This window comes from Cupressus sempervirens, chromosome 3 (genome assembly GCF_028749045.1).
Source record: "Cupressus sempervirens isolate cs-2001-9-10 chromosome 3, ASM2874904v1, whole genome shotgun sequence".
NCBI lineage: Eukaryota > Viridiplantae > Streptophyta > Pinopsida > Cupressales > Cupressaceae > Cupressus > Cupressus sempervirens.
In genome coordinates, this window is record NC_143120.1 from 1,000,872,245 (window position 1) to 1,000,896,545 (window position 24,301).

General features: G+C 40.3%; 1 protein-coding gene across 7 annotated transcripts in view; it reads right to left on the reverse strand.

Moving 5' to 3' along the window:
- LOC149570122 (long chain acyl-CoA synthetase 9, chloroplastic-like) overlaps window positions 1-24,301 on the reverse strand; it is a 185,467-nt gene that overhangs the window by 156,275 nt on the left and 4,891 nt on the right. For 3 of the 7 annotated variants that reach the window (XM_089822782.1, XM_089822783.1, XM_089822784.1), the window contains one exon: window positions 7,864-7,963. The exons of the other annotated variants lie outside the window; for them this stretch is intronic. In XM_089822782.1, the coding sequence (XP_089678908.1) occupies window positions 7,864-7,873 (10 nt within the window). In that variant the 5' untranslated portion in view covers window positions 7,874-7,963. The remainder of the gene's footprint in view (window positions 1-7,863; window positions 7,964-24,301) is intronic. 7 annotated transcript variants of the gene reach the window in all.

Consider the following 24,301-nt stretch of genomic DNA (forward strand, 5'->3'; position numbering starts at 1 on the left):
TCATTGTAGCAGCGAGTTACTGTAGCAGTCGGAATCACAATAGCAACAAGTTATTGTAGCAGTCGGAATCACTGTAGCAAAGAGTTACTGTAGCAAGGAGTTACTGTAGCAGCCCGAATCACTGTAGCGCAGTACTGTAGCAGCATGTTACTGTCATAGTCCGGATCACTGTAGCTGTGTCAGCCGACTGGATCGTTCCGGCGGTGTTTCTGTAGCCGACGAATTGACTATCGTCGGTGTTTTGTATTTTGTAGCCAATAGGTAAATAATTTGTAGCGGATGTAATGTTGTGGCTGATGGACTCCTTTGGGAAGGTTCGGCGGTAGTATTTATACCCCGTCTGGGATCATTGTAAAGCATCAATCATCTGCTATTGCGAATATTATGAAGCCTAAAGTATGTTCTGGCATATGCGAATATTATTCTGCTATTATTGTCTGTATGCGTTGATTTTTTTACCTGTACGGTAAACATTTGGCGCCGTTGCCTTATGAACCTGGAAGGTGGGAGGAATGAAGATTAATGCCAAATCAGCTTAACAAGGATCGGAATAAGGTCAAGGGAAAAGATGGAATCCGTACTGCGCAAGAGAATTTAATTCTGGCACAGCAAGTCGAACGCCGACGGAGATTTCAAAAGATTGCTGACGAAAACCGAAGCGCAGAGGAATTGTTGGAGGAGACTTGGCAGCGGGTGGAATTGGTGGAAGAAGCACGGGAGGAGTTCTTGAATTTGTGTTCGCCGAGGGAAGAAAATTCAGACGGAAGAGCATCAACTCACACGGCTCGCAGTGCCGAGGGAGCACGAGCGTGGAGTGACCTCTTCGTCCGGGATAGACTTCCATGGGAAAAAACTTCAGAAGATCCTTCTTCTTCACCAAGGTTCGCAGCTGTCGAGACCTCCGGTGTGGGAGAGCAGTCCGCCGGTGTGGGAGTGTAGACCGCCGGTGTGGGAGTGCAGACCTCCGGTGGGGGAGACCAGTCCACCGGTGTGGGAGTGCAGACCGCCGGTGTGGGAGACCAGTCCGCCAGTGTGGGAGTACAGACTGTCGGTGTGAGAGTGCAGACAGCCGGTGTGGGAGTGCAGACCGCCAGTGTGGGAGTGAAGAGCGCCAGTGTTGCAGGACCGAGCAATGCCTGTTTACAGAAACCAATTATGATGGCGGGACCAAAAGAGAAACTATCGAAGTTCAATGGTGATGGTACGACTGATCCCATTCGACATTGCAAAACATGTGAAACGATCTGGAGGGCAAATGACATAACTGATGAAGACGACTGGATGAGACAATTTCCGACAACTCTACGGGCTGTGGCGATTGATTGGTTTTCGGATACGGATCCACAAAAGCTAAATAGCTGGGATAACATTAAAAAGGAGTTCTTGGCGGAATTTAAACTCTTGCGGGATGATAATGAAATCGTAACAGAAATTTTCAATACCAAGCAGGGGAAGCACAAAACTGTCCGTGTATATGCCAGAAGATTAAAAGACTTAATAAACAAAATGGAAAGCAAGCTGGCGGACGAATTGCAGAAAAGATGGTTCGTGGACGGCTTATGATTGGAATTGCGGAGGAAAATGAAAATTGTGCCACCGTCGTCATATGTGGACGTGTATAACAGAGCACTGGACATTGAAAGTGAGCAAAAGACAAAGAAGAAGAAAACTAGCTCCTCTGATTCTAATGACGATGAGCCTGTCGGAGATGATAGTAGCGATGACAAAGGCAGCAGCAAGAAGGTTCGTGCCCTACAGAAGGATATGGTTCGCATGAAAGAGTTTAAAAACATGCAGAAGGAGCCAAAAGGTAGTGAGTTGTGGTGCACGGAGTGTAATACCGACGGTCATACTAAAGGATCGTGTCCAAAGAACCAATTCTGTGACATTTGTCAGATCATGGGCCATTCGACAAAAGAGTGCCCCTTTAACATGAAGACAAGAGGATCTCCGCAGGTGTTTCTCACACAAGAGGCTTCCCCGTCGGGCAGTAGCGGAAATACGAATAGCGCAGGTGCCACATCCGGAGGGTACAGGAATAATAACAGAGGGCAAAATAACAATGCAAAAAAAATAATAATAATGGGAGCCGAAGTCGAACTCAGTATGATGCAAACGGACAGCCAATCGTTCAATGCCGAGCGTGTAATTTGTGGGGTCATTTTGCGCGGGATTGTACAACGAAATTATTATGCAGATGGTGCGGACCCGACGATCACGAAGATTCCAAGTGTCCAAAGTCTGGAGTAAACTTGATCATTGTCGGCACGGATGTAGAGGAGGTTCTGGAAATTACACGGAGGCAAGTGGAGGAAAAGAGGAAATTGGGAGAAGCGCAGGCGGAAATTGGAAAGGCATCATCGACAGGGACATCTCAGTTGAAGGACATCATTGGCACCTTGGCAAAGAACTTTGCAGAACAAAACATTGTACGACAGATCTTACAAACGAAGATACCGGTCAAGATAAGTGACCTCCTCACAATACCCCAGTTACGGACGGCCATTTTGAATTATACACCGTTTCCGAAAGCAATGGAGGACACAGGAAGGGACAGTAGGGAAGTGATGACAACAGACCCGATGTTGCTCGCACTCACCTTCGGACGACATCCGGCGGTCGTTGAGATGGGGATTTTGGGAAATGGTTTGACAGACAATTGTTGACGGAGGGTCCGGCGTAAATGTCTTACCAGAGGATACCTAGAAGAAGTTGGGAAAGCCGACGCTATGGCCACCTACATTCTAGTTGCTCACGGCGGACCAGCACGGAATCAAACCGTTGGGAATCTTGAGGGCGCAACCGGTAACCATTGGTACGCAACCATTTTTATTGAATTTTGTGGTCATTCCATTGAAAAAAAAGGATATGATGCTATTCTGGGACAGGATTGGTTGGTGCAAGCAAAAGTAAAACATGATTGGAAACGAAATACCCTATCAATGGAGCGCGGAGGCAAAAGATTCACAATTGACTTGCATAGACAAATAGTCGGTGAGGAGGCAGCATTGCCAGATTCAGAAAGTGACGGTGAAAGTGACGACAAAGGAAAGAGGAGAATGGAACCACGAAGGAGTATTGAGACTTGACGGAGGATCGAATGACGATGACCTGGACTCGGTGAATGGCCTGTTCCACTGGTAGATAGAAGACTACGAACTGTTTCCGAGTTGCAATATGTTAACGGTTGACGAACGTGACAAAACACAGGAAAATGAATGTGCGAAGGAATGCAGGGAAGCGGAAGAAGTAAAAGCTTCCATGGTTGAAGCTGAGGGGAAGAACATACAGTCTGAACACAGAAAAACGAAAGATCCCACTATCCGGTACATGGTGAATGGACCGCGTGGAAAGAAAAGGTTACACCGCAGCATAAAATTAGTGGAAGGGCACCGACAGCAAGGAAACAATCCAGTTGCGCGACGACCGCAGGCACAGTGGGCGACGGAGGTGGCACAGAACAGACGTAAGGCATACGACGGTCGGAATGAAATCAAAGTGTAAAAGTTTAAGGCCAGATGGCTTGGACCATATCAAATCCGGGAGGTCGGTGACAATCGAGTGGTAAAGTTGGGAACATTGGATGGGCAAGAGGTACCTCACGCAGTCAACGAATCCTACCATGCCAGGAAGATGCCGTCACCGTCACAGAATGATCAGATGATTCCCTTGTCGTCGTCGTTGTAGAATGGCGACGCCTAGAGGCAAAATTGAGGTGATGTCTTTTAATTTTATTTTATTTTTGTCAAAAAAAAAAAAAAAAAGGACCCCATAGGCAGAGTCTGTCCGTGGGTGAAAAAAGTCTCGCGGGCAGAGTCTGTCCGCAGGTGGAAAGAGGACCCCGTGGGCAGAGTCTGTCCGCGGGTGGAAAAAGCCCCACGGGTAGAGTTTGTCCGCGGGTAAAAAAGTCCCGCGGGCAACAGCCTGTCCACGGAGTAATAAAAGCCCCGTGGGCAGCTTGTCCGCGGGCATAAAACTTTTAAGTTCCTCCGCCAAAAAGGCCGCGGGTAAAAAAACATTTCCGCCAGACTCCATTCCCTCCAGATTCCAGCCAGATTTCTCCGCGGGGAAACAGAGACATAAAGAAGAGTGCTTGTTCTGCCAGAAGGTGAAGCTCAGGGTTTTGTGAGGAGTGGGAAAAATATGACATATTTAGTTTGGGCGCTTTTGAGTTTAGCGGCAGCATAGTAAAATTGCAGGAGCCAAGATGGAATCTGTGTAGGGAAGGAGAAGAATTTTTGTGTGCAGAGGGATTTGTGGTGGATTGTAGAGGAAGCAGTAAAAAAAAAATTTTTAAAAAAAACGATGACAGATTTAGGTTGTTCAGAATGAGTTACAGATGGTGCCAAAGGGAAGGGGACGCATTAGTGGTTGCCAGAAAGAGTGTAGAGTCGGCAGAAAATGGCAGAAATGGTGTGTTTCGTGCAGTTTTGTGTGGGTTTCGAAGTGCTAATTTGGTCTTGGCGGCGAGGGGCGCTGCCCCTCAACCCCGCCCTGTACTACGACAAGGAGCGCACCCGGGGCGCTGCCCCAGGACCCCGTCGGAGGCGTTGCCCCCTCGACCCCCAGTCGTTGCAGATATCAGTCGTGGGAGTCTGACCAGTTGAGAAGAGTTGAAGTTGCTATAGGCATGGACTTTCTGTGTACCAGAGGCACCGGGAGTAGGTGTTGGCCGGGAGGCTGTCTTGGTGGATGCTTGGAGAGCTTGGGAGGAGCTAATCATCCAGTTGGAGGCAGTGCAGCGACACTTGGCTCAGGGTACCAAGGAATTGAAAACAAAGAAAGCAGCACGGGTAGCTATCAAGGTCAGCTTGAGGAGACAGTATTGTGTTAGCAGAGGCTACAGATGTAACGGGATGAATGTGGAAGTGATGTGACAGAAGCAGATTTTTGTTGTAGTCACTCTGTTAATGTATTTTATTTGTTAATTTGTTTCAGATATTTTGTAATTGTCGTCCGAAGACCACTTTTCTTTTTGGGTGGGATGGTGTCAGCTGACTGGATGGTTCCGGCGGTGTTTCTGTAGCCGATGGATTGACTGTCGTTGGTGTTTTGTATTTTGTAGCCGACGAGTAAATAATTTGTAGCGGATGTAATGTTGTGGCCGACGGACTCCTTCGAGAAGGTTCGGCGGTAGTATTTATACCCTGTCTGGGATCATTGTAAAGCATCAATCATCTACTATTGCGAATATTATGAAGCCTAAAGTATGTTCTGGCATATGCGAATATTATTCTGCTATTATTGTCTGTATGCGTTGATTTCTTTACCTGTACGGTAAGTAAGCTGCAAGTTACTGTAGCAATTTCAGAACTATTAACACTGCTGAACCGCAATGCGTATGGATCATCATTGAACTTTATAGTTGATATAATGCGTTGAGTTTAATGAGAAGATATGATTGTTATGATAGTTGTAATTTCCTGATAAACTGAAACAAGAAATAAATGAATGGTCATTGTTATTAGTTGCATATGGTTCTATGTTGCCTCCTATTTGCATCTCATATGAAACACAAACAATCTTGAGAAACCATTGATCAACATCAAGCTGAAAACTATAAGAAATTTAGTTGCAAGACAACTGTTTGACAAAATTACAAGAAGAAATAGACATTAAAATAACAGAACAAGGCAGGTTGTTACAGTTGTCTCCTATTTTGTTAGTTGTCAGGCGACAACTTTTCTTTTTGGGGGGGATGATGTCATCGGTAGATTTTGCATTCTGTAGTCGACTTGGTTATGCTGTCGGAGATTTTGTATTTCATAGCCGACGAGTAGATTAGGATTGTTATGTAGCCCGTCGGGAAGATTCGGCGGAAAGTATTTATACCCCGTCTGGGATCATTGTAAATCATCTTATGCTCTGTATGTAATCTCTTGGCATATGCGAGTAATAGGAGTTCCGCTATTCTTGCTCATTGTTTGTGTGCACTAATCAATTAATCTATGCGATAAACTGTAAAGAGTCAATACTTGAACATTGCATTAAATTGGAACATCGAACATTGAACATTAATAGTCGAATCAAAAAAAGTCAACTGCAGGACATCCCCTCATCCTTAGCGAAGGTGGCAAAATCTGGTGGCATCGTTGGGGAGGGGGGAATAGAGTCCTCAAGTCCTCAGGGCATCCTTGTCTCTGGGACATGGGGCAAAAAGTGGGGGACGTGTCCCCATGCTACTATGTTGTATATATATGTATATACATATATATATATATATATAGATAAACGCATCTGCATCCCACAAAAAAAAAAATAGGCCCACTTCTCGCATCTACATCCGAATCCACACCCAAATCGATAACTTAGCTTTACTATCATTTGACCAAAAGAAAAGGCACAAAAATCTCTACTGGACCAGCCCCATAGGACATTGACAGATTTGAAATAATCAGTCAACTAGATTGCATACCATCACTGTAACCTCACACAAACTACATAAAATGTTCCATTTGAGCCTGATTTCAAGTACAATAGAGACAACTAACTACTTCTGCTATTCTCACAAAAGGTCAAGTTTCCCAACTTAATACTTCAGCCGTCGGGATCAAATCGTTCATGATAGAGTCATCTCAACAAGCACCCATTATACCAGTTGTGTAAATAGATATGTGCATCATGACAACAGAAATACAATCAAGATCAATGTCTGCACTAGCAACCATCCCAATCTCCACTAAAGAAGATCTTAGTTTAACAACATGGTTAAGCAACGTTATTGTGAAGAGGAGGAAAATAGAATTGCCACATGATAATTTTTTCCTAAAAAGAATAAATCCAATTCCAGTATACAAAGTTGATACTGTCTCACAAATCGTTGTTGATTATGAGAAAGTCAAATATGTTGAGATCGCAGAACCCTTGTTAGAAAAACCACCAAAACAACTTCATGCTTCAGATTACAAGTTCACCAAAATTGAACTTAGAAAACAGTCGCGTTTAGGATGTTAGAAGGATGTGCAAGATGCAATTTCTACCTTGTCCCAATGCAGTGATGAACTCTAGGAGAGAGAATCAGCTCAAGTTGGAGAATATTTGCCTTCATGAGATTATTGGTCAGCACTCTTCACAATCCATTGTTACCACACCTCATTCTAAACATGTGAACAGAAGAGCTGAAGCAGCGAAGGGTTGGTTTAAGCAAATTGTTATAAAGGGAGTTCAGGCTGTAAGGGATGCACATAAAGTCCTTGGACGCCTTAAAGATATTGTTTCTAAGCTCAAGAATTAAAAATCTTGGACGAAGATCTAAGCATCTATAACAAAATGCCAAAAATGGACTTGGAGGTTTTGGAGGTTTTGACCAAATATGAAATCATCCCATCCCATATATATTTTATGATTATCAAGGGCTCATGGTCAACAAGGTACTAGTAATAGAAGGGCTAGTGACAAAGGAGCAAGAAGCCCTTAGAAGCTGCAATGTCATTGAAACTGACACAATAGATGACCTTGATCAAATGGGATGCAAAATGTTCACCGAGGATAATAACCTACTAGCAAAGGGAACTAGAACCTCAGAATTCACCAATAGAATCAATGCAGAATTTGAAGCGGATGATTTTGGGGTGCATGTTATGAATAAATTTTCAGCAAAACATATGTGGCAATTTATTTTTAAAAAATGATCAGGCCATCAAGAAATGCAATGCCGCAATTATTAAGGTGAATGTAGTGACACAACACAAGAACTCTTGACCTTCAGTCATCTATGATTGCATTGCCAAATTCAAATAATCTGCAAGATTAATTCAGCAAATTTCAGCATTTTCTTCATTTTTGTTTAAGAGAGTTTTCAGCTTTGAAGTTCAAAAGACAGTTTGCATGTAATTGACTTGCATGCAATCGGATTACATGTACCTTTAGTCATGTAGTTGAATAAGTCTTCTTTCTTGCTTGACTTCGTAAAGGTGGTTGAGTTTCTCCCACCTTTTTTTCATCTTTTCTCTCGCTCCTTTGCCTATATATAAGGGAACACCTTCCATTGTAAATATCATCTTTTTATATGCAACAAAACTTTGTAGAAGTTGTACAAATATAACTGTGATTTGTTTGTGCAAGTTTGAAAGAGAAATGAATAAAAGAAGCAATTTGTTTCGAAGTTGTGTCTAGAGAAATATTATCTTTTTATATACAAGAAAACTTTGTAGAAGTTGTACAAATATAATTGTGATTTGTTTGTGCAAGTTTGAAAGAGAAGTGAATAAAAGAAGCAATTTGTTTCAAAGTTGTGTCTAGAGACTATTGTGGTGTTGCAAATTATAAGTCATGTCTATAATTTGTGTTACTTTCTTGAATTCATGCTTACTTGTTTATATTCAGACCATTCAAGGAATAGTTACTTTCATGTCTGTGAACTGAAATGACTTAGATTAAATCTAGAAACTGTTGTTTGTGGAAGTTTGTGTGCTCCATAGGTGGTGGTGGAACTTGGATTATGATATTCCTTAGTTGCTGATTTGGGATACGAATCCGATTTGGGCATGTGAATTGATCTCTGAATTCGCAATATTTTTCCCAATTAGCATTCGTGAATATACATATGTATATGCATTATATATACTAAAAAATGAGAGAAATATACATAATTCTATAACTAAATGAAATTTATTTCATAGTATGAATCTATGGTTCTAGTATGGATCTATGAATCTAGTATACTTGATCATTGATCTATTTTCATGATTATTAAGAAAATTAACACATTTACATTGAATTACAGAATTACAAAACGAAATTAGGAAAATTCAAAATATAGATCATTAGATTTAAAGTTTGTAACATGATTCGCTCATAAAAGAGTCAAGACTAAAGTTCTCTATTTCAATCATCAAATGGATTTTCAATAAAATCTGCATCACCGGGGTACTAATAAGATGCAAGTATACTCGTGTTGTTACCCGGATTCCCGCAGGATCCGGGCAAGATTCGTGATCCTACCTAGATTCACGGGCCGCAAATCCCAATGGATCCAGATTCTCATGAATCCACACCCGAATCAAGATCCTAACCAGATAAATATTCGGCATGTTTCAGGCGAATCTGGTACCTAAGAGAAATTATCTTACTTATTGAAGTTTGTGTGCCTCAATAGTAGAAGCTTATTTTTAAAGGACTGCGTAGGAGTCTATGAGCTCCCTTTTCGTCCTTATAGCATAGAAAACAAACATAGATCTAAGTTGCTCCGCTTACAATTAGCTTGTGAGTTGATTTGAGTTTATCATTATTACTCTTCCGATTTAAGATAGAAACATAGTTAGAGATTAATCTTGCCCATTACCTACTTCATGAGTAATTGGATTCTTTCCTGAAAAACAAGGAAAGAATATTGGTAACACCCTTTTCAATTTCTCTAAACTTCTTGCTTAACTCATTTTGATCTAAGTAACACTGAGAAGGGGAAGCCTTTCCTTTAAGGTAGGACAGACCTTGTCTCACATGTTGTGGCTGGAACTCATGTTTTGTGACAAAAGTTATAAAAACAATCAAGGGCAAAATATTTACCCAACAAAAATTATCTTATTTCTCCTCTTTGTACTAATAGGGAGGATGTTAAGCTCAACTTTACAACACAAAGGATTTTAGCAAAGTGGATTTAGTTTTGTACTACTAATTGTATTTGCTTGAAAGTTCTCTATTTGCTCAATATCAGATTATTTTTCTTACAAACCCGATAACCATTACATTTTAAGAGACGACAATTCTTCAAGACTATTTGTCAAACAATTATCATGTCTTGTGCCTGCTTCCACATCTTGCATTTACTAGAGGGTTTCTAAATTCCGTTCACCATATCCATTTTTTGCAAATCTTGCAATCACTATATTTTTGAGTTTCTCTGAAACTATACTTCTTTGAAGTATTTTGGCAACCAATTCATGCTCTTATTAGTTTGCAAGTTGTTTACTGAAGTAAACTAAACCACAATATTGACAAAATTTTGTCACCTTTTCCAAATCATATTTCTCATGCATTTCACAAGTGGTTATAAATATTCTGAACGTATAGATTAGTACCTTGCACACAAATGCATGAAAGTTGAGGTTTGGACTTTTTCTAAATGCATAATATATAGTCGGTAGCATAAAGGCATGAAGACTTAAGGTTTTTGGAAATCTTGTACAAAAGTTAAGCTTTTAGATTTCAAGATGGGAAATTTAGGATTTTGGGACAAAAGACATGAAAGTTAGGATTTGGGCTTTTATACAATGCATAAGTTAAGGGTTTTGAAGAAAAGATGTACAAGTTAAGGTTTGAAGTTTTGAAAGCGTAAAGGTTAAGATTTGGAGCCAAAAGGTACACAAACTTAAGATTTTGGGGAAATAGCAACTAGAAAAGTTAAGGTTTAAAGCTCCAAAAATGCAAACGTTAAGGTTTTAGGTTGGAAAAGTGTGGAATTTTATGTTTTTAACACTTTTGCATACAATGGGAAATCTACTTATAATTTTTAATTTTGTGCCTTCAAAAATCAAGGCAACACAATCCAAACTATTTAAACATCTATCACCATACATCCAAAACTTACCAGTTTTGTTAACAGTAACCCCTAAACAATCATTTCGACTTAAATCACTAAAGTAGAAACTTTTAAGCAGTTACTAACAACCTTAAAAGTCTCTAAACATATAAAGAGCTTCAACCAAAACTAGCCATCTAAAAGTAGATTAAAACATAAACAAAAGACCATTTAGAGTTATAAAGAGCCTCAATAAAGCTCCAATCTTTTCCAGCTCCCAAAGCATCTCCAACCATGTGTCCAACTTCTTAGTTTATTGGTGACTGCATGTAGCTCCAACACTGTTGCCCACCTTTTTGTCTCCTAATCTTGGATTTTCCTATGGTGGTACCCATGACCGCTTCGTTCATGATGCCATTTGTAATCTAAATGAGAATTGAGAGCATTGTTAATAGCAAGACTTTTCTTAGTCAGCATTTCCAATTCATCACTTCTTTGAATGATACCAAGGGATCCTCCCGAGTTGTCCCTTCTTCGAAAACCTACATATCTTGGTTCCCTTCCTCATTGTCCTCAAATGTCATAGTGTCCTCATTATCCAAGGTCTCATAATCATGATTATCAACAAACAAGTCTTCGTCCTCAAAGATATTACAGGAGGTCATATCCTAATCCTCTTGTTCCTCTTCCCCTTCACAGTAGTTGCCTTTACTATCATCTTCATCCTCAATAGCATTCTTAGAAGAGGAGTCAACATCCACATGCACAATCGATTTCCCTGGTGAAAAGGGCTCCAATAAGTTTGTAGCCAATCAAGAAAAACTTTTGCTTCATGACCCAAGGGCATTCTCCTCAATATTGATGTTTTTTTCCTTCTACACTTTGTTTTCCTCATTATCATCCAAATTGATTATGGTGAATCCCTTGGTAATAGAGGCTTTATTTGGCTTTTTCTTCAAAGGACCTAGGAGTTCAAGAGGGGTATTCAATTTTCGAGGGTGACCAACAATCCATTAAAAGGTGGCACAAGAGGCTTGGTAGCACTTTTCTTTTTGCCTCTGGTTAGATGAATGGTTAGTTGAGCCATTACCCATAATCAAATGCCTAGGAAAAATAGTAGGGGCTTGTCGAGGCGGGGAAGGAGGTACATGGTGCTTGGGGGCATAGGGTTCCCATGGGGGTCCATGTCCAAGGCAAATTTAGACAAAGCCATATGAGACCCTGGTGGAGCAGAGGGGAAGCTCCCCTCTCAATACTTTGTTGCAAGCAAAAGAAAAGAGAGAAAGGGATATTGATTTTCTCACAGTGTCTAACATGATTCAACAGGGGTAAATTATAACCATGCAGAACCATGTATCGACCTAAAATAAATTATACATTATATACAGGCTAACAAGGGCATATGAAGGGAGGTCTAACCTATTGTAGCCATTTTGGAAACTTTTCAACTATTCACCATTTTCCAAAAATTTGTTCATGGAACTTTGATAGTGTTAAGTGTTCAATTCATTCTCATGAGAGATGGATTCTTGTGAACCACTATTCATGAAACATATATCAATGAGTTTGACTCAAAAACTACATAGTTGAATCATGATAGTAATAGCATAATTTGACTTGTGGAAAATATCTTCTAATAATCAAACTTTGATAGGTGTTGGAGCTTTTCATTGCCGTAGCCTTAACTATCAATTGTGGCAAGACAATGAATTCCATGCTGTAGACCAAGAGTTTGTGAATTTAGAAGAAAGGGTATCATCAATACCCTGCATAGCCATGCAAAATGAAGCTAAGCGAGCAACAACAAATAAGTCCCAAAATTCAACATTCTTCCTCAAAGCCTCACAATTAACCACCTCTGAGCATTTTCGAGTGCCTTCCCTGACTGCAACAGTTCTTTCACTGTAACTATAACCTTTCTTGTAAAGTGAATTTCTAACAAAAGCAACAGACTGTGGGCTCAAAATGGCAATCACCTTAGTTAAAGGTGATGAGGAGAGGGTTGTTGTATCACTATTAATGGCAATAATAATTTTCCTAGGGAATGTAAAAGTCCCCTTAAGATAAAAATCTGGCAGATTGCCTCTACACATGCCAAATATATATCAACATTCTTGGTAATGTGATTCTTGCGGGTGATCCATCTGTAATAATAATTATGGGGAAAAGGATATCTTCCATTTTCAAAAGAATTGGATGAATGCAAATTTGATATCCTTATAAATCAAGTACTGTCTTCTACTTGATTGTGACCTCGCCCTTGTTTATCGTACTAGTAAAGAAATCAACACATACAGACAATGGAACAAAATAGCAGAATTATATTCGCATATGTCAGACATTGCATTATGCTTCATAAGATGAATGATGAATGAATGATGAAAAAGGATGATTTACAATGATCCCAGATGGGATATAAATACTATCCGTTGAACCTTCCCGAAGGAGTCCGTCAGCCACAAACATTATGTCCACTACAAAACTATTTACCTGTCGGCTAGAAACACCGACGACAATCACCCCGTCGGCTACAAAAACACCAACGACAGTCCAGTTGGCTGACACCATCCCCCCCAAAAAGAAAAGTCGTCTCCTGACGACTAACAAAATATCTGAGACAAATTAACAAACAAAATACATTAACGGACTAATTACAACAAGATAAATTTGCTTCTGACACATCACTGTCACCTTCGTCTCGTGCCTGTAGTCTCTACTAACACAACATTGCCTCCTTAATGAAGCTGACCTTGATAGCCACCTGTGCTGCTTTCTCTGTTTTCAATTCCTCGGTACCCTGACCCAAGTATCGCTGCACTGCCTCCAACTGGATGATTAGCTCCTCCCGAGCTCTCTACGCATCCACCAAAATAGCCTCCCCGACCAACACCTACTCCCAGTGCCTCTGGTACACAGAAAGTCCATGCCTACAACAACTTCAACTCTTCTCAACTGATCAAACTCCCACAACTGATATTCGCAACGACTGGGGGTCCAGGGGCAATGCCCCTTGCTGCCAAGACCAAATTAGCACTCCGAAACCCACACAAAACTCCATGGAACACACCATTTCTGTCATTTTCTGTCGATTCTACACTCTTTCTGGCAACTACTGATGCTTCCCCTTCCCTTTGGCATCATCTGCTCTCATTCCGAACAACTTGAATCTGTCGTCGTTTTTTTTTTTTTTTTTAAATTAACCACCGGCGCGTCACTTTGAGCCCAAATACCACCATCATGGCCGATAATTGCAGCTACAGTCAGGCGATTACCCCACCTTAGATCGCACATCAAGTGGTCATCTATATACGTCGGCCACGACATTCTAACAGATTGATATGAACAAGAGATTCATTTCCGCAAGCTCCATGAGGGCATCTCCAGTATTTTCCATGGGCATGTTACATCTTCTGGCAAAAAGAATCCCGCGGCTTTTAGAACCACCCGGCAGACAGAGGGAATCAAACTCGACACTTCCAAGGATTCAATCTTCGGATTGGTTTACAATTGAACAAAAAAATCGCCGCAGGAATACTGTTTTGCATTGAAAAGAATCACCGCTTGACTAGGAAAACCCCACGGAAGAGCTTCCGCGGACAGGTGCCCGCGAACAAATGCCCGCGGAGCATCTCCCGCAGACAAGTGCCCACGAAGCACCTCTTGCAGGCGCCTTTTCCAATTTTTATTTTTTTTCAAAAATAAAAATACAGAAAAATACAGAGGTACCTCAATTTTGCCTCCAGGCGTCGCCATTCTGCAACGACGACGACAAAGGAGCCCTCAGAGCATTTAGCGATGACTTCTTCAACAACGGCAACAACGTCGGATCATTCTGCAATGATTTCTTTGACAACGACAGCGACGGTGATGAAATCTTCCCGGCACGGTATGTTTTCAATTTGGACCCCTTGACCGCCTGAGGGATCTCTTCCCCGTCCAAGGTTGATAATTTAATTGCTCCATTGTCGCCGACTTCTCGGATCTGGTATGGTCCAACCCATCTGACTTTGAACTTCCCTGGCTTGATTTCATTTCGCTCATCATACTTGAGTACCAACTGCCCCAGCTGAAACCTGTTGAGTTTGTCATGCCATGCCTTATGTCTGTTCTGTGTCACCTCCGTCACCCACTGTGCCTGCGGTCATCGCGCATCTAGCTTATTTCCTTGTTGTCGGTACCCTTCAAGTAATTTTATGGTGCGATGCATTCTTTTCTTCCTGTGCGGTTCATTCACCATGTGCCGAATGGTGGGATCTTTCTCTTTTTTGGACTGTATGTTTTTCCCCTAAACTTTAGGCGTAACCGCCTTTCCTTCTTCCGCTGCTCTGTATTCCTTCAGACACTCATTTTCCTCTTTTTTCTCACCTTCATCAACCCTTAGCATATTACAACTCGGAAACAATTCGTAGTCTTCTATCTGCCAGTGGTAAAGGCCATTCACCAAGTCTAGGCCGTCATCATTTGATCCTCCTTCGTCGTTCAATTCCATTCTCCTCTTCCCTTCATCGTCATTTCTTTCGTCGTCATTGTCGCCTTCACCTTCTGAGTCTGACAATGTTGCCTCCTCACCTACCATTTGTGTGTGCAGGTCAATTATGAATCTTTTGCCTTCGCGCTCCATTGATAGGGTATTTCATTTCCAATCATGTTTTACTTTTGCTAGCACCAACCAAGTCCCTCCGAGAATAGCATCATATCCTTTTCTTTTCAATGGAATGACCACAAAATCCAATAAAAAAGGTTGTGTACCAATGGTTACTAGTTGTGCCCTCAAGGTTCCTAACGATTTGATCCTGTGCTGGTCCACCATGAGCAACTGGAATGTAGGTGGCCACAGCGTCGGCTTTCCCAACTTCTTCCAAGTATCCTCCGGCAACACATTCACGCCAGACCCTCCGTCGACAATTGTGTCTGTTAGAACGTTTCCCAAAATCCCCATCTTGACGACCGTCGGATGCCTTCCCATCGTGAGCGCCGGGAGCATTGGGTCTGTTGTCATCACTTTCCTACTGTCCCTTCCTGTGTCCTTCGTTGCTTCCGAAAACGGTGTATGATTCAGAATGGTCGTCCGTAACTGGGGCATTGTGAGAAGGAGGTCACTTATTTGACCGGTATCTCCGTTTGTAAGATCTGTCGTACAATGTTTTGTTCCGCGATGTTCCTTGCCAAGGTGTCAGTGATGTCCTTCAACTGAGATGTCTCCGCCGACGATGCCTTTCCAATTTCCGCCTGTGCTTCCCCAAATTTCTTCTTTTCTTCCACCGGATCCAGGTACTCTTTTGCTTGCCTCCGTGTAATTGCCAGAACCTCTTCTTCATCCGTCCGGACGGTGATCAGATTCACTCCAGACTTCGGGCACTTGGCATCTTCATGGTCACCGGGTCCGCACCATCTGCATAATAATTTTGGTGTGTTTGCCACTGTACAATCTCATGCAAAATGACCCCACAAATTACATGCTCGACATTGAACGATCAGCCGTCCCTTTGCATCATACTGGGTTCGACTTCGGCTCCCATTATTATTGTTATTGTTCGCATTGTTGTTATTTTGGCCTCTGTTATTATTCTTGTACCCTCCGGATGTGGCACCTGCACTATTCATATTTCCACTACTGCCCGACGAGGAAGCCTCCTGTGTAAAAAGCACCTGCGGGGCACTCTTTTGTTGAATGGCCTATGATCTGACAAATGTCACAGAATTGGTTCTTTGGACAGGATCCTTTAGTGTGACCGTCGGTCTTACACTCCGTGCACCACAGCTCACTACCTTTTGGCTCCTTCTGCATGCTTTTAAACTCCATCATGCGGATCATGTCCTTCTGTAGGGCACGAACCTTCTTACTGTTGCCTTCATCGTCGCTGCTATCACCTCAGGCAGGCTCGTCGTCATCCGAATCAGATGAGCTAGTCTTCATCTTCCTCTTTGTCTTCAGCTCATTTTCGAGGTCCAATGCTCTGTTATAAGCTTCCGTATATGACGACAGTGGCACAATTTTCATTTTCCTCCGCAACTTCGAGCGTAGGCCTTCCATGAACCATCTTTTATGAAGTCCGTCCGCCGACTTACTTTCCATTTTGTTTATCAGGTCTTTTAATTTCCTGGCGTAAACACAGACGGTTTCGTTCTTCCCCTGCTTAGTGTAGAAGATCTCTGCTACAATTTCATTATCATCTCGCAACAGTTTAAATTCTGCCAAAAACTCCTTTTTGATGTTATCCCAACTGTTTAGCTTTTGTGGATCTGTATCAGTAAACCAATCAATTGCTACGCCCCGTAAGGTGGCCGGAAAATGCCTCATCCAATCATCTTCATCAGTTATCCCATTTGCTTTCCAAATCGTTTCACATGTTTTGCAATGTCGAATGGGATCGGCCGTACCATCACCATTGAACTTCGACAGTTTCTCTTTTGGTCCCGCCATCACAATTGGTTTCTGTAAACAGGCATCACTCGGTCCTGCAACACTGGTGCTCTTCACTCCCACACCGACGGTCGGCACTCCCACACCGGCGGTCTGCACTCCCACACCGACAGACTGGTCTCCCACACCGATGGACAGCACTCCCACATCGGCAGACTGGTCTCCCACACCAACGGACTGCACTCCCACACCGGCAAACTGTTTTCCCACACCGGCGAACTCAACAGCTGCAAACCTTGGTGAAGAAGGGTGTTCTGAAGTTGTCTCCTACGGAAGGGTATCCCGGACGAAAAGTTCACTCCACGCTCTTGCTTTGTCGGCACTCCAAGCCATGCGAGTCAATGCTCTTCCGTCTGGATTCTCTCCCCTTAGCAAACACAAATTCAAAAACTCCTCCTGTGCTTCTTCCACCAATTCCACCCGCTACCGAGTTTCCTCCAACAAATCTTTCGTGCTCCGGTTTCCGTCAGCACTCTTCTGAAATCTCCGTCGACGTTCGGCTTGCTGTGCCAGAATTAAATTCTCTTGCGCAGTACAGATTCCATCTTTTCCCTTGACCTTATTTCAATCCTTATTAAGCTGATTTGGCATTAATCTTCATTCCTCCCACCTTTTAGGTTCATAAGGCAACGGCGCCAAATGTTTACCGTACTAGTAAAGAAATCAACGCATACAAACAATGGAACAGAATAGCAGAATTATATTCGCATATGCTAGACATTACATTATGCTTCATAAGATGAATGATGAATGAATGATGAAAAAAGATGATTTACAATGATCCCAGATGGGATATAAATACTATCCGCTAAACCTTCCCGAAGGAGTCCGTCGGCCACAAACATTATGTCCATTACAAACTATTTACCCGTCGGCTAGAAACATCGACGACAATCACCCCGTCGGCTACAGAAACACCAACGACAGTCCAATGGGCTGACAGCCTTACATCACCATAAACACTCTTCATAATCCACTTAAACCAATTAACCTCACTGCTACACATCAGCAAACATAGATATATTCACAAAGCCAAGTCATCGCAATAGTACACCTATCCTGATCATGTGGATAGAGGTAATTTTAATTTTGAAAGAATGATGACCCCACTTCATTTGAAAAATATTTTTTTAATTTTTGGCAGGACAGAAAATTTCCTCCAATGGCTCCATATTTGAATCTTAAGACCCTCATTTGCAATAAAGTCTGCAGCCTAATTTCCTTCCCGGTAAATTTGCTGCCTTTTAAATTTAGAAAATTCATTGAAGGTTTTTTTTGCTATCTCTCAATAGGAATATGATCCCCTAAGGACCTATAATTTATTCTTTTAGGATTTTCCAGTATCAGCTTTGAATCCCCTTAACAACAATCTTACTAAATCCTAATTCTTAAGCAAGCTTATACCCTTCCAAGCAGCAATGTCTTTAGCGAAGTTAATAGATTTGGTTCCTAAATAGTAAAATACATAGCCGTACACTCAATAAGCCTCCCTTTATGGTCTCTTAGAATAGCACCAGCACCAGATTGACCGTGGTTGCCCTTGGAACAACCATCAAAATTGTATTTCATCCATCCACAATTTGGAGGACTCTATTGAGTATTCAACATTTTTAACTTCCTGTTCCAATTGATATTAGTCATGTTTTGGTTTGGACACCAAATTTGTTTAATCATGTTTTCCTGCAAGGTAGGGGTGTCTTTGAAGGTCCCAAAAGAAACAGCACTAATATTCTCAGTTATCTGATGTTTAATAATCTTAAAGACCCTTCAAGCTTGTTATAAAAGTCTCTCTAAACAATTTGTTATTGCTCTCATTCCACAGACCCCAAGAGACCATAGGAGGAATTTGTTTCCAAAGTTCTCTAATAACATTTTTAAATGGGCAGAGTTTCCATGAGCCCATAAACTGAGAAAGAAGACCGGGAAGAACCAATTGACCAAAGCAAGAGGCATAACCATTGACCAAGCTTCAGCAAAGGTCAATTTAAGAGCATATGATCAATGCTTTCACTTCTCTTTTAATGTAGAGAGCATTTGTTTATGAATTGAAACCCTTTTTTGTTCAAGCTGTCTACCGCGAGGATCTTAATATGAGCTGTGATCCACCAGAAACAATTGGCCTTGCAAATGAGTTTAGGTATTCAAACCTCCTTCCAACTCAAAGCTCCTTGGTTGCTACAATGTTGTCAGCATCAACATTTTTGACAAAAGCAAAGGTATATTTGAACATTCGAGTTTTAAATCATCATGGTCAAAATCAAGTGGAGTATTAAATCATCACAATCATGATCAAGCATCACCACACAAGCTCCAATCTTAGAAACTGTTCCTAGAATTCTCACTCTTGACAAAACAAAGATGTCTAGGATCATCCAAACTGTGGAAACTCTCTATAGTCTGCTCATGCTGAATACTTCATTCATTATGTCATAATTGTCTGGAACTTCAGGAGTGGTAATTGTTCTGAGTTCAACAGATTCACAAGATTCATCTAGTTATCTCATAAGCACGGGTCTAATCAACAGATTCACAACCAAAGCCACAACAATTTGCATATCCATAATATCAATTTGATCTATCATTGATAAACCGCTCTTGAATGCAGCTAAAATACAGCGTAAAAAACCATTGGGTAGGAAGCAAATATTCAAGTTTCCTTCCTGCACTAAAAGATTCTCTCCCATTTCTAAATCCATGATTCAGAGGAAACTGGAATCAAAGCTTGGATATGACAACGCTGAGAATTGATCTGTAGTCACTGAATATGTCAAGCAGTTGTTGAAACTAATGAATAACCACTAACATTATATGGATAAAATTCTTTCACTGGATATTTGCATCAAGTGTTAGCTTGCAAACTAACATGCAATTGCTAGTCCCAAACATTCAACTGCTCAAACAGTGTTATACAATTGAAAAAATTGCAACAAGGATTAGCTTCCCAACAAGCTGGCAAGATCGCTGGCTTTGACACCACTGTAGTAGTCACCCTTTAATTTTTTTAACATATTGCAATTGAAAACAGAATACAAATGAGCTTCCTTTCCACTTTCTGGTCACCCAATACTAAAAAGCTTCTCTCCCAATTCTTAATCCATGATTCACAAGAAAGTGAAATCAAAGCTCATATATAATGCTGCTTAAAATTGGTTTGTAGTCATTGAATATTGACAGACAACTGTTGCAATTGATAAATAACCACGAAAAATTCAATGGATGTGAACTCTTTCACTTGGAAGAATATAAAATGTATTTTTGAATCAAATGTTAGCTTCCAAACTGACATGAAAGTGATGGTGACAAATATTCATCTGCTAAAAGAATGTTATTCAACTAAAGAATCTGCAACAAGGATTCGCTTCACATCATGTGGTCAAGATCACCGGCTTTTTTTGCCACTATAAGAACCATAGATGGAAAATTCTCACTTGGTAAAAACTCACCAAGCCCAAAAAACAAAATCAGGAAAAATTTGGCCAGTTTTTTCAAAAATTAGGCAAAAATCTCAGGTACATGAAAAACAGCTTGAATTTAATTAGAAATGCATTTATTTTACATAATTCAATACAAGATGATTCCAATGAGTTAATTAATGAAAACAATTGCCTCCTAGAAGAGGATTTTAACAGCGAACAGACTTAGGAAGATGGGCATTGAGGGACCATCAAGATGTGTGCTATGTAAGCAAGACAGTGAAAATTTTGATCATCTCTTATATAAACATCCATATACACGATACTGTTGGGATTGGCTAAAACAAATGCTGGGCTAGACGGCTCCTTTGCCAGAATCGTTGGATGATCTCCTTAGGGGCTGGCCAACTGATAGTAGTAATTGTATATATAGAAAACTATGGAATATTTGCCTATCTATCCTTGTTTGGGAAGTTTGGAAAGAAAAGAACAAAAGAATATTTCATGATCAAGTTATGTCTGCAGGTGAGATTATTAATAAAATTGAGGCCTGTATCGGTGAAACCTTAAACTCTCACCTTAGGAAAACCCAAAAAGAGGAAGGATCATTTTCAAAATGGGATGGTCTAATGAAAAAAAATTGGAAAAACGTAATTAATCCCCCACTTATGTATTAAAAAAAGAATAAAGAGGCAAGGGAAAAATGTAGATGGATTTCACCACCCAGTGGTTGGACCAAACTAAATTTTGATGGAGCCTCAAGAGGCAATCCTGGTACCGCGGAAATAGGATGCATCATTAATAATGATTCTGGCAACTGGATAGTGAAAAGGGGTAAATTTATAAGATCAACCACTAACAATCTCGCTGAACTAGAAGCCCTTCAAGAAGGTCTACAAATGTGCTTAAATCTTAGTATCTCAAAACTCATTATTGAAGGAGATTCACAGATTGTCTTAAATGCCATTAGTAAAAGGGGGACACCAAATTGGGTTTTAAATTCGAAAATGGAAGAAGTGCTTAATCTCTTGGATCTCTTCGAAGATTTTCAGACTCTACATATATTCCAAGAAGGTAATAAAGAGGCAGATCAGCTAGCAAATAAGGGTGTTTACGGTGAAAATCTCTTAATCTATAATTAGAAGTAATTTAACCAGAAATTAGATAGACGTCTTAATCAAATTGAATAATGTAAATCTCATTCTTATTAGCAGAATTAGCTTTGACTTTATGCTAAAGATAAATCCAAACGGTTAAACAAAGCATCGGATAGTTAGCAAGTCTCAAGAAATCTTTTTTAATAAGATATAAAGTAGAATTGTCATGTCCCCATTTTTTGGTGACAGTTCGATTTAATTAATTTAATTAATTTGGTTGTCCAAAATAATGAATATTTTATAAGGACGACTAATTAATTATTTTAATTAAATAAGTGATATTAAGTTAATTATTTATAAAGTTATCAAATAAATAAAAATTAAAAGGTAACTTTGTATTTAATTAATTTAATAAAGTGACTTGAATTATTAAATATTTTATAAAGTCACTTAATAGATAAAATCAAAAATGTTCTAGAAGTCTCTGGAGAAGATGGAGAGAAGAATAAATAGGCACCCCAGGGCTCCATTCGAATCAAGCAGTTGTTTATCTCTCTTTTGATTTCAGATTGTGATTCAATCACAGGTGCATTGTGGAACCTAGGGTTTCTGCAATTGTCACAATTGGCCATTGAGAACGAAAACTCTCAATAGGTACGCAATTTTGAGGGTGTGAAATATCATCTGAATTATTGCAGATTGGAGGTGACATTACAGTCATTTCATCGGGGCAGAATTTGTGGCCTAAGGCCAAATTTGGAGGATCACTCTGAGAATTGTTATTCGAAGATTTAAGCTTTTTGCAAGGTTTGAAGTTCATATTTTACCAGGATCTGTTGGCAAGAAGAGAAAGGGATATCTTCAGTATAGAAGCTCGTAGTGAGAATCGATCAAGGGTAGAAGAACGAATTTCAGAATTATCTTTCCCGTCCAGCAGCGTTGCCGAATACCATTGAGATCATTTTCGTGGAGCATGGAAAATTAGATAAAATTTCACAGGTCACAATCCAGCACTTCCGTATATTGATCAGGCGGGTAAGAGAAGACAGAGGTAAGGTGACTGGGCGGAATGAAGATGAGGGTTATCGCATGATTCAGAGGAGAGATCTCAGTCTAAGATTGCAGTCACCAGAATTGGGATACGAAACCTTCCGCGGAGTATAGGCAATAAGAAAAATAAACCGCAGATCACAGCTTGAATCACCCAATCAAGGAATGAGCGCACATCGGAGACCTGGCGGAGTATAAACTGCAGGTCAATTTGCTTGAACGTTTCCAGAGCTCGACCCGATCCTAGTATCGGCACCAACACTAGAAAGAGTGGTAGTAAATTGGTGGTATCAGTCTACGATTTCAGATAGGGTATATTTGGTAGTAATATTGCATTGGCCGTCAGCGCTTTATATTGTTGTTCCTGGTCGTTCTTCCTTTCCATGGGGCTTTTGTGGGAAGAAGGATTTCATCAACTTTTGATTTGTCATTGGGACATACAGATATGTTTAGATATCATGGGCCACTGGTTGGATTTGATGAACAGTGATGGTTGGATTCCCCGTGAGCAAATCCTAGGAGCTGAAGCAGAGAGCAAAGTCTGATCAGTATTTCAATATTGGGAAGTCAGAGGAAATGCAAGCTTGCGCTAGGAGACCAGTTTCAGCAATTGAAGACTCAATATTGATTCTCCTCTTTGCTAGGTTCATCTAATTAACAAGATTAAAGCATGGTACATCTGCAATTGTAAATATTTGCTAGTTCTTATTAGCAAATAAAGTTGGCTTAAAGGTGTTTGACAAATTGTCGAAGAGCAGTTTTTGGTATAATTAAGTAGCTCTTTAAGATAGGATTATTACAGTAGTTTCAGAGCTTGTTTGCAAACTATTTGACTAATTGCCACAGTACAGTGTTGGGTTTTTAGTAACCTTTATAGTAAGGGTCATTTCAAGAATGGTATACCATCAAATATAAACATCAAGCGAGAAGTAGCTAAACTAATTTCAGAGTTAGTAAACAAAGGGTCAAGAAGCAGAAGTGATAATTTCTGCAACAGTAGATGTTAAACAATATTGGCAAATGATTCCAAACAAATTAGAGGAAAAAAGGAAATTATGTCTTATCATTCCCCATCTGATCTTGATCAAGTACTATCATCATGAGCTGATATGCATCATCTCAGAATGGGCAAAAGCATCTTTATTAAGGAAGCAAACCCTTAGTCCAACAAAAGATAGGAACTTGTAAATTATAATGGAGAAGGCTATCTTTAAAAGACATGTCAGATCACTTAATACTTAGAAGTATAGAGTACTTTTAAACATTAGAAAGTATGGAAATTATAGACTTGTTTATTTATATAGTTTTATAAGCTGACTTCTAACCTTATGTGGAAATTAGTAGTGTTTTGGATGCAGCTTCCAGCCTAATCTTGAAATCTAGAAAGCAAAAAATGCAGCTATGGTGTAGAGTTTCCTTGTTTCTCATATTCTCAAAAAAGTATTTTGATTAAAAATACTTGTATGTAAATTAAACGAGATGATGTAAACTGGGGTATGTCCCTTTTAATCTGTATAATATACGGCTTCGGTCCTGGGCAAGACTGAAGATTTTCTTGCTCCATTCTTTCCTACCAGTGCTCGTTTGAACGGAGAATCCATGTAATTTTTTATTTTTACTAAATTATAATACAAGGCTTCAGCCATTTATTGATAAAAAAAAATTTAATAAGAACAAAAAAGAAATAAGCTAAGTTCAAATATATATAGATGCAAAATCAGAACAAAATCACATTCTCAAGTGGAATGCTGATGGCTGGGAGCAAAATAGTAAATAGTTTCTATTAAACTAAAAGTAAATACATCTTACAATAACATCTTTCTCTTCCCAGCTCTACTAACAAATAAGGGAGAGAAAC